This window comes from Gekko japonicus, unplaced genomic scaffold, assembly GCF_001447785.1.
Source record: "Gekko japonicus isolate JY-2015 unplaced genomic scaffold, Gekko_japonicus_V1.1 scaffold8, whole genome shotgun sequence".
Lineage (NCBI taxonomy): Eukaryota > Metazoa > Chordata > Lepidosauria > Squamata > Gekkonidae > Gekko > Gekko japonicus.
Window position 1 is genome coordinate 3546408 of NW_015167057.1, and position 11742 is coordinate 3558149.

Sequence of the window (11742 nt, forward strand, 5' to 3'; positions counted from 1 at the left end):
AATCTCTGGTATGTTCTGAAACTAAGTAAAGTAAGGTAAAGGTTTCCCTTGCTCGAAAGCCAGTCGGATCCTGCTCTAGGGGGTGGTGCTCATCTCTGTTTCCAAGCCGCATAGCCAGCGCTGTCCGAAGACGTTTCCATGGTCATGTGGCCGGTGCGACTAAACGCCGAGGCACACAGAACACAGTTACCTTCCCACCAAAGCGGTACCTATTTATTTACTTGCAAATTCTTGCTTTCGAACTGCTAGGTTGGCAGGAGCTGGGACCAGAGACAGGAAGTTCACTCCATTTTGCGACACTCGGGTCTCAAAACTGCCGAACTACAGACCTTCCGGTCAGCAGCTCAGTGTCTTAACCTCTGAGCCACTGTGGCCCCATAGTTACCTTATACTCCATCTTCAGATCTGTTTGGGCATAAAGAAGTACTCACCAAGGAACGCTGGGAACCGTTGTTCTGTGAAGGGGTTTACTAATTTCATAGCTTCCCCAGAACTACAGTCGCCAGCACTGAAAACTCATTTCTATCGACCCAGCTCTGTGGAAGTTTTCATTTGGAACACACAACAGCTTGGAGGAATACAAATGAGAAGAGTCGTTTTGTCTGCTCAGGAACAACGCTCGGTATTGCAGAATGCATTTGTGACTAATATAGGAGAGAAGCTCAAAACAGACTTTTGTCAGGTCGTTCTACAGCTCAGAAACCATCTGAAGGTCTGTAAAAGGGGACGGAGAGAGTAGAGGATATAGGAGTTAATATGCATTCCCCTGATGTAACACAAATGCTTAAGCAGATACTTAGTAAAGAAGCAGGGAATCCAGAGATGAAAAACAACAAAGAAGGGCCATACTTTAACAGTGTGTATCAGCACAATTTTTTTTTCTTGAAAGGGTGTGGACCAGGGGACTCCAATGTGACACTCATGGTGCCCACCAACACTTTCCCTGCTGCCCACCAAGTGTTTTTGGAAAGTGGGCAGGGCCATGTGGGACTTTTGCCCAGCAAGGCTTCTGATTGGCCACTTCAGGTTTGTTTGTTTTTTAAAATGTTGCTCTGGCAGCAGCTGCTATCACTGCACAAGGATCTTCACTGTGTGTCTGAAGGCAAACTGTGGCAGCCATTTTACATAGGGCTGTGCCTCCCGTGGCAGCCATTTTGTGGCAGCCATCTTGTGGCCACGCCGTGTCAAAATTCCAAATGTACCCACAGGCTCAAAAAAGTTGGGGACTCCTGGTGTACACAATGCTTTGTGAATTCCCAGAACATAGAATGAGTGACTAATCGGGATTTTCAGTAGCAGTGCTGGTGACAGCTTTCAGTATCCTATCCAACTCTTCTACCCTCCGTGTCATTAGCAGGAACAAGACCACAGAAACAAATGCCAGTCTTCCAAAAAAATGTACATTTATTTAGATGGCAAGATTCACATTTGAGTCGCAAGAGCTCCAGAGTCCTGCCTAATGTATTCCCCAATCGCCCAGCATAATATAAACAATAGGATCCTTTCTTTTTTAAAAATGCAATAACGTTAAGATTAGCAATGACAATCCCTTGGCATTATTCTTTCAGATGCTGCATTCACAAAGCTGAGCATTGGATGGTGCTGAACGGCGGGCTTCTCCAATTCCCAAGCTTGTTAATCCTTCTGCGATTGCGGAATGAACTCGGGTTACTTGATTGGGTGGGCTGGTGTCACACCAGTCATATAAATGAAATAGAGACCTGATACCCAGAGGGAAATCTGTATTCCAACAGCTCTCTTGCTCACGACCCCTCATTTCCCTCCCTCTTTGTCCACTTGATTCGGAGGATTTCGTCAGTGCCGTTGACTAAGCCCGCCCACCCAAGCGATGATCGCACAACCAACAGACGTCCGAGGAGACAGAGAAGAGCTGCAGGGAATTGGTTGAAGGGTTTCTGACCTTCTCAGGAGTCACCCCCCTCCTTCGCCTCTGCCCCATCGCCGGTCTGCTGTTTAACATACTGGTCCAGCAAGGAAGTCAAGTGAACGGGGCCGCGCTGCAGAATCGTGCTGGTCTGGGAGGGCAGGACAGAAAGGGCCCCCACCACTGCCCCTTGGGTGGCCACCAGGGAAGACAGCTTGGCGTAGTTGGCGAAGCCTTCCCGGCTCAGGAGGGTGTTGTCAACGCAGCCTCCTGGAAGCAGACGACAAAAGGTGAGCTGGCGGCGGCCAGAGTATAAAAGCTAATTTGGGAAGAGGTCGCAGAATTTGAGCCTGGGGAGAGGTCGCAGAATCGGGGGAGTTGCAGAATCGGGGAGAGGTTGCGGAAGTTGAGCTTTACCACACACACGGGATGCTCAACAGCAAAACTGGGGGGGGGGGCAATGCTCCTTCTAAGCTGTGGAGTCTTGCGAGCAGAAATTCTACTTTGTGAGTGACTGGCATGAACATTGCGAGTGAGCGATTTGGCTGCTGCACAAATCAGTTTGCTCTGGAGCCATCCTTCCTGAGCCAAGACAAAAATGTGTGAGATGGAGGCTAAAAAAACCTGTGAGCTAGCTCACACTAACTCAGCTTAGAGGGAACACTGGTGTGTGTGTGTGTGTGTGTGTGTGTGTGTGTAATGTTGGAAGAGGAGGATGGATTTATACCCCGCCCTTCACGCAGAGTCTCAGAGCGGCTTACAAACTCCTTGTGTTCCCTTCCCTTCCCCACAACAGACACCCTGTGAGGCAGGCGGGGCTGAGAGAGCTCTGACAAACTGCTCTTTTCAAGGACAGCTCTGACAGAACTATGGCTTGCCCAAGGTCATCCAGCAGCTGCAAGTGGAGGAGTGGAGAATCAAACCCGGTACTCCCAGATTAGAGTCCGTGCACTTAACCACTGCACCAAACTGGCTGTGACACAAGATGGATCAGCTCAAGCGAGGAAGCCACGAGGGCCCTCCATTTGCAAGACCTGAGCACGGCTGTGAATGACAGGACGTTTGGGAGGACATTAATTCCTATGGTCGCCGTAAGTCGGAAGCGACTTGGTGGCACTTACAAACACACACACACGCACTCTGGGCCCCCAGGGGTGAGAAAAGCCGGGTATAAAAGTAAATAAACTATCAAACTTGGGTCAAACCCTGTCTCGTTAATTTGATTTGGGTATTGAGCCCTCGGTGCAGGAAACTATTGTCTCCATAACGACGGCCCCGTCGTAATTCTCCCAACACTTACCCAGGAGAACAATCTGTGGGATACTTTTCAAGACCCGCAGCATCTCCTGTGCCCTGGTCTCCGGGCTCACCAGTAGAAGGGTGCGTCCCACAAAGAGCGGGAGGAGGTTCTTGTATTTGGATTCCATAAGAACCGTTGTAATGATCTGGAAAGGGAAAGAGAACATAAGAGATGCCCTGCTGGATCAGACCAGCAGTCCATCTAGTCCAGTATCCCTGTTTCACACAATAGGAATCCAGCTGTCCTGGAGGGCCAACACAGAGGTCTCAGAGGCTGAGGCCCTCCCCCTCGATGTCACTTCCTAGCACTGGGATTCAAAGGTTGACTGCCTCTGAATGTGGAGGTTCCCTTTAGTCACTATGGCTAGTAGACACTGATGGACCTCTCCTCCATGAATCTGTCTAACCCACTTTTAAGGCCATCTGTCCTCGTGACCATCGCCACATCCACTAAGATGAAACATGCGAGCTGGGGCAGAAGAACATAAAAAGACCCCTGCTGGGTCAGACCATTTGTCCATCTGTTTTTATGTATGGGCATATTTCGCCCTCTTGTAAGCCGCCCTGAGCCCGTTTGCGGGGAGGGCGGGGTATAAATACAAAAATAAATAAAATAAAATAAATATAAAATAAAATCTAGTCCGGCATCCTGTCCCACAAAGTGGCCAACCAGTTCCTCTGGAGGACCAACAACAGGGCATAGAGGCCTTCCCCTGATAAGAACATAAGAAGAAGAGTCCTGCTGGATTAGACCAGTGGTCCACCTAGTCCAGCATCCTGCCTCACACAGCGGCCAACCAGTTCCTCTGGAGGGCCCACAACAGGGCACAGGGGTCCGAGGCCTTCCCCTGATGTTGCCTCCTGGCTCTGGGATTCAGAAGCTTAGTGCCTCTGAGTGTGGAGGTTCCCCTCAGCCACCATGGCTAATAGCCACTGACAGACCTATCCTTCATGAATCTATCTAATCCCTTTTAAATCTGTTTATTCCTGTGGCCCTCACTACATCCTCTGGCAGCAAATGCCACATTTTAATCTCTCTGTGTAAAGAAGTATTTCCTTTTGTCTGTCCTGAATCTACTGCCCGTCAGCTTCATCGGATGCCCTCATGTTATAGTATTTTGGGAGAGGGGGGAAACTTTCTCTTTGTCCGCTCTCTCCACCCCATGCATAATTTTATAAACCTCTATCATGTTCCCCCTCAGTCATCTCTTTTCTGAACAGAAAAGTCCCAGACTCTTCAGCCTTTCCTCACAGGGAAAGCACGACAACCCCCTAATCGTCTTGGTCTCTGTCCTCTGTACTTTTCCCAGCTCTGTGATGTCTTTTTGAGATGTGGTGACCAGAACTGTACACAGTATTCCACATGAGGCCGCACCATAGATCTATACAAGGGCATTAAAATATCAGCCATTTAATTCTCAATCCCTTTCCCTTTTCACCGCTGCAGAACACTGGGTGGACACTTTCATTGAGCTATCCACTATGGCCCCAAGATCTTTTTCCATCTCGGTCTCAGCAAGTTCATACCCCATTAACCTATGCTTGAAGTTGGGATTTTGACAACTTTGACAGCTTCAGATGTAAAGAACATCTGGCTGAAGGGAGCCGAACTAAGTGGTGGGGGAAGCAGAGGTTTGGCAGCCTCTGCCCTCTAGGTTCTATGATACGATCGGGCCCACTGACTGCTCCATCTCTAATCACTTGGTGAAAAATCAAATCAGCAATGTTAAGGGGTCGTTACAACCAGGGCTCTTTTTGTAGAAAAAGCCCAGCATGAACTCATTAGCATAATAGGCCACACCCAACAGCAGGAACTCATTAGCATATTGGGCCACACCCCTGACAGCACAGCTCATTAGCACATTAGGCCGCACCCCCATGTTACCAGAAGTGTGGTTATCCAGCCACACCCACCTTTTGCTTCTTATTCTGTTTACCTTGTTTGTTGTCAAAACCCAGGGCCTTTTTGTAGCAGGAACTCCTTTGCATGTTAGGCCACACACCCCTAATGTAGCCAATCCTAATGAGTTCCTGCTGTTGGGTGTGGCCTATTATGCTAATGAGTTCCTGCTGGGCGTGGCCAACTTGGGAGCCAGCCGGAACTCCGTTCCTGTGCATTCCTACCCAAAAATAGCCCTGATTACAACAATATCCCATATAATGAGTGAGTCTACTGTTGTGACCAGAGATCTGTTGAGGACCTGGCCCATGTGGTTTTTTGGTGCCTAAGATTTGCAGTGGATCATGAACGATACCGTGGGAACATTTTAACAAGATATCCAGGACAACTGGATGGGTCCAAACTTGTAATATTACTCGCAGGCCGAAATATATGGGTCACATTACAAATGGCAAATTTCCTTAGTTATAAAGATCCAGTCAAAACCCTCTAATGCCATTATGGTTGGTGAAGAGTGTCTTGCTCACGCTGGGTCTCTCTGTGCTATTATAGGATCTGTCGTTCAGGGGTTTTTTTTGGGGGGGGAGTTAGTATTTTTATGTGCATGTGTGTGTGCGTGCACCTCAAAGTCATGGCAACCTCTGGTGACTGGATGGAGGATATTCAGAGAGGGGGCTGATTAAAGCCTGCCCCCGCCTCCCAGCTCTGGTATTCCAAGGAGGTCTCCCATCCACATACCTGCCAGAGTCAACCCTGCTTAATTTCCAAGATCTGACGAGATCGGGCTTGCCTGGGCTATCCAGGTCAGGATCTGTAATTCGTTGTTAAACCTCGCCCTTTGTTACTAAGATTTGTGTTTGTTAATTATATATTACATTTTTAGATTTTAATGGATATTTTATGGGTTCTAATGTGCACTGTGATTGTTTTATGTTGCCGTGCACAGTTTTTCTTAATGTTTGCTACGGCTGTGAGCGAATGCCATAAACTTGACTTGACTGACTGACAGAATCGCATTGGCACGTTTGAGAAATGCCCTACAAAAGCTCTTTGGGGCTTCCAAGATTTTCCTTCTGAGCAGGAACCTCCAAATCTGGCCTCACTTTGGGTGAAATTTGGTCATGTCAAAGCAGCAGCAGGCTATATGAGAACATAAGAGAAGCCATGCTGGATCAGGCCAATAGCCCATCCAGTCCAACACTCTGTTGTCACACACACAGTGGTCAAAACCCAGGTGCCATCAGGAGGTCTACCAGGAGGGCTAGAAGTCCAGAAGCCCTCCCACTGTTGCCCCCCAAGCACCAAGAATACAGAGCACCACTGCCCCAGACAGAGTGTTCCATCTATACCTTGTGGCTAATAGCCACTGATGGACCTCCGTTCCACATGTTTATCCAATCCTCTCTTGAAGCTGTCTGTGCTTATAGCTGCCGCCGCCGCCACTTCTTGCGGCAGTGAATTCCATGTGTTCATTACGTTTTGGGTGCAGAAGTCCTTCCTTTTATCTATTCTAAGCCTACTGCTCATTAATTTCACTGGGTGCCCACAAGTTCTTGTATTGTGAGAAAGGGAGAAAAGGACTTCTTTCTCCACCTTCTCTATTCCAGGCATAATTCTGTAAACCTCTGTCATGTCACCCCCCAATACCGAGAATCTGGAGACACCAACAAGAAAATGCTTGTGTTCCCCCCACCCACCCTGTGCAGCCTTAGGTGACCCTACTTTGTGGCATGGTGCCTCCGGGATACCTAGAAGACCCATTTGCAACAGATCTGTACCTCGTTGGGGAAGAATTTGGCGTGAATGTTGTACTTCCGCAGCCGGTGCCTCATCAGTACGATCTCACCCCCAGGAGCATAGTTGTACTGGCACACAGCAATCATGTTGTTCTCAAGGAACGTTTGCTCCACTTGCCGACGCAGAAACTTCACAAAGCCATGCTCCTGGAGGGTGGGGTGGGGGAGAAGGAAGAGATTTGTTAGCAGCCATTCAGAAGTTGAGCCAAGACCCACCAAACCTGGAAGGGGCAGCAGGTTGAGAGGGGCTTATCTTGGATGCGTGAAGTTCCAGGATCAGTCAGAGAAGAGACTGGCTTTATACCCCGCTCTTCACTCGGAGTCTCAAAGCGGCTTACAAACTTCTTTCCCTTTCCCTCCCCACAACAGACACCCTGTGAGGTAAGTGGGGCTGAGAGAGCTCTTGACAGAAACTGTTCTTTCAAGGACAGCTCTGACAGAACTATGGCTTGCCCAAGGTCATCCAGCAGGTGCAAGTGGAGGAGTGGGGAATCAAACCCAGTTCTCCCAGATTGGAGTCTGTGTACTTAACCACTACACCAAACTGGCTCTCAGTGGGATCCCAGCTGCTATCCCCTGCATTTGTAAGCCTATTCCTGAGAATTGGGGCTTCAGTGAAACCTTTTGTAAGCCATCTTGCCATTGCTGGCCTAGGCATCCAACTTGACTCAACCCCGCACCAGTTCCTACCATTCACAGTCAGGGCTGGCCCCAAGGCTTATTGACGACAACCTGATTATTATTTTGAAGGGTGATGCATGCCAAATGAACCATGACCATTTAACAGGACAACATAAATAGGGTGACTTTACAGTATGTCTCCGAAAGCGACCAGGTTCTGACTTTGGTGAGTCACCAGGATAACCTGATTAGCTAGTAGTAGAAAAGGGCAAGAGTCTAGTAGCACCTTGAAGACTAACAAAATTTGTGGCAGGGTACAAGCTTTCAGGACTCACTGCTCACTTATTCAGATATAGCTAGATCTGAAGAGAAACCAGATGGATGTGAGCAAGATTAGGAGCCCTGTATTTGATGTAAGTACACTTAACAAGATAGTTTTGAGACCTTACATCAAATATTTAGATTTCAGCAATCATAGAAGAATTTTTACCCTATTAAGATACAATGCTTTACCCTCAGCCATAATGGAGGCCAGATATACTAGATCACTGAAGAAAAGTTGTATATGTGGGATGGGAACTGATGAAACATCGGAACATGTAATTTTCGATTGTATTATATATCATAATATTTGGGAAGTTTTGATTAAGCCTATAGTTAACTCCTTTCCAGGTCGTAATAGAAGGATACTTTTGTCAATTATGCTGGCAGGAAACAATCAAAAGATGACCAGGATGGTTGCCAAATTTGGTTGGTTGGCATACCAAACTAGGAAAGAGATAAAGTGCAGATAGGTCTAAATCTAATTTCTGATCTTAAATATTGATTTTATCATTTCTGTATTTTAAAGTTTTTTAGACACCTATTTGTAATTTTAAATGCCATTACATTTTATAATTTTATTTCTCCCTTATTTGTTTTCTATTATACTGGTCCATGACCGTAATAAAGAATGTGTGTGTATGATATAGCTAGAATGGGAGTCCATCTGTCCGTATCTGAAATCACTCCACTTTACAAGATATAAGGACAGATGGACTCACATCCTAGTGGTATCTGAAGAAGTGAACAGTGACTCAGGAAAGCTCCTACCCTGCCACATATTTTGTTAGTCTTTAAGGTGCTACCGGACTCTTGCTCTTTTCTATTGCTACAGTCAAACTAACATGGCTACCAATGCTCCCTCTACTTTGTGAGCTACTGGCATTAAAGTTGTGAGCGAGCGATTTGGCTACTGCATAAATTAGTTTGCTCTGGAGCTATCCTTCCTGAGCTAAGACAAAAGTGTGTCAGCCAGAGGCCAAATAACTGAGCCAGCTCACACTAATTCAGCTTAGAGGGAACTCTGATGGCTACCCATCTTGATCAGATTAGCTAGTAATATTTTAATTCATTGTTCTAGATTTTCTGGGCTGTATGGCTATGGTCTTGGCATTGTAGGACCTGACGTTTTGCCAGCAACTGTGATTGGCATCCTCAGAGGTATAACACAGAAAGATGGAGTACTCTCTGTGTCAAGGTGAGAAGAAAAATGGTAGGCAGGTAATTTATATCTACTCAGGAAGGTGGGGTAGGGCTGAGTCAATATCTTGTAGGCGTTCCCCAGCTGTGACATGCTAATGGAGGAGCTTTCCTGAGGAGGTTCATTTGCATATGGATTGGCTGTTGAAATTCCAATCTTATCTGTAGTGCTATTGTAAGATGTAGAGCATTTTGTGTCTTTCAGTACAGGGAAACGAAGGGGAGGCATGCCTCCCCAATTGGTCTTCCCTTCCGCAGCCAGTGTTCCCCTCCATGGATAGGCTTCGGGGGGGGGGGGAGTAAAGAAAGAAAACAACTTCAACTTGAATACTTCAGTTTTGCATCGTTCGGGGGAAGGCCAGGAGAGTGGGAGCGTCCCTGACCTCCTCAGGCAGGCCGTTTCCACAAGGCCATTGATTTTGCCCATTTGGGGGTTGGCACCTACAGAAAGCCCCTGCTGACTTGAGCAAAGTTGTCATGGCAGAGCACAGGGAGAGAGGCGGTCCCACAAACAAGAGAGGCCAAGACCATGGAGGGCTTTGTAGGGTCTGATTCGTTCAGAGCTTTGTTAAGTCAAAAACCCGCACAGCAAACTGCATCTGGAAGTGATGTAAAAGACCTCCGCCTGAGACCCTGGAGAGCCGCTGCCAGTCTGAGCAGACAATACTGACTTCGACGGACCAAAGGTCTGATTCAGGATAAGGCAGCTTCATGTGTTCATGTGAGTCCGTTGCTTTCCAGACTCACATGAACACATGAAACTGCCCTATACCGAATCAAACCCTTGGTCCGTCAAAGTCAGTATTATCTACTCAGACTAGCAGCGGCTCTCCAGGGTCTCAGGCGGAGGTCTTTCACATTGCCTTCTACCTGGGGCTTTCAAGTGGAGATGCCGGGGATTGAACCTGGGACCTTCTGCATGCCAAGCAGGTGCTCTACCACTGAGCCACAGCCCCTGCTATGCCCTATTTTCCCGGTGAGCAATCCTATGAGGATAAAAAGGTTATGCGGCATTCAGAAATCATACATACGGCACTGCAGCTTGCGTCACCATGGAAGACAAAAACATGATAAAGCCTCTTCAAGCTTTTGACCTACAAAAGGGTCTCTACTCTAAAAACAAAATCATGGAGGATCCTGGGTGGGCTGTGCCATTACCTCTTCGGCCACCTTGACACGGGGCATGCACTCCGGCGCGATGAGGGGCTTTGGCGGGATGTATTCTGTCACCTCCATCAGCTTCTGCCTCACGAAGTGCATCGGCTTCCAGTGACGAGTGACGGCTTTGGAGCCATGGCGGATGAGCTGGAAGGAGGGCTGCCAGCCTGTAGTTGTCAAAACAAGGAGAGAGAGAGAGAGAGAAACCACACACACTCCAGGGCCTGTTAAAACCCCAACAGGTCAAATCCCAATAGTAAGGCATTTGAGTAAGGCATAAGAGAGCCAGTGTGGTGGTGTGGTTAACAGCGGCAGACTCTAATCTGGAGAGCCAGGTTTGGTTCCCCACTCCTCCTTTATATGAAGCCTGCTGGGTGACATTGGGCCAGTCACTGTTCTCTCTCAGAACTCTCTCAGCCCCACCTGCCTCACAAGATGACTGTTTGTGGGAAGAGGAAGGGAAGGAGATTGTAAACCACTTTGAGACTCCTTAAGGTAGAGAAAAGCAGGGTATAAATGTCTAAATAGAGCCAGTGTGGTGTAGTGGTTAAGTGGCAGACTCTAACCTGGAGAACTGGGTTTGGATCTCCCACTCCTGCACTTGAAGCCGGCTGGGTGACCTTGGGTCAGTCACAGTTCTCTCTCAGAACTTTCTCAGCCCCACCTGCCTCACAGGGTGTCTCTTGTGGGGAGAGGAAGGGAAGGCGATTGGAAGCTGCTCTGGGACTCCTTAGGGTAGAGAAAAGCAGGGTATAAAAACAAACTCTTCTTCACTTTAGCCCCCCCCCCCCCCCCCCCTTTGAACATATGTATGACTATCTACCAGCTGGACAGAAGTCATGAGTGTGTGCTTGGTAGGGTTGTCAACTCCGGGTTAGGAAATACCTGGAGATTTTGTGGGTGGAGCCTCAGGAGGGCGAGGTTTGGGGCATAATGCCATAGAGGCCAACTTCCAAAGCAGCCATTTTTTCCAGGCGAAATGAACTCTGTCACCTGGAGATCAGTTGTAATTCCAGCAGATCTACAGCTACCACCTGGAGACTGGCAACCATAAATTGAGGGGATGTGCAGCAGAACACAAGGACCAAGAGATCCTCTAACCTGGCTCCCTGCCCTAAAGATGACTCCATGCAAACCAGATGTACGGAGCACTCGGCTCCACAGTATTCACACAGGCCAAGTTGCGGCGGAATACAGAATACACACCTCCTCCCCACCCAGCCTCGAAGAACAGCATTCATGTTGCAAACACTGCGTGGAGTCACACCTAGTTGTTCCACTTCAGAGGTGGTTCTGGGGTCAAAAAACGAGGCTTCAGTTTGGACTCTGAGACAGGAGTCGGCCTTGTTTGCATTCTCAGTGCATAAAAGCGGAGATGTCTCCCAGATGAGGAACAAATTTGTTTTTAGTGGGGGAGCCCCCACGCACAGAAGGAAGGGATATTCTCCGCGTAAAAGAGGTTATCCCTGGCCAATGCGACACACGAGGCGGGCAGGATTAGAGCCTAGACCGAAATAATGACCGGCAGGGCGCTAACCCCAAGGAGGCTACAGGATAAATGC

At 48.1% G+C, this 11742-nt stretch overlaps 1 protein-coding gene across 1 annotated transcript in view; it reads right to left on the reverse strand.

The window, feature by feature from the left end:
• Positions 1-1386: 1386 nt before the first annotated feature.
• MRPL10 (mitochondrial ribosomal protein L10) overlaps positions 1387-11742 on the reverse strand; it is a 10465-nt gene continuing 109 nt past the window's right edge. Inside the window, exons 2-5 of the mRNA XM_015412450.1 lie at positions 10181-10347; positions 6863-7027; positions 3186-3330; positions 1387-2155 (exon numbers count right to left, since the gene is read on the reverse strand). Of these exons, the coding sequence (XP_015267936.1) occupies positions 1926-2155; positions 3186-3330; positions 6863-7027; positions 10181-10347 (707 nt within the window). The 3' untranslated portion in view covers positions 1387-1925. The remainder of the gene's footprint in view (positions 2156-3185; positions 3331-6862; positions 7028-10180; positions 10348-11742) is intronic.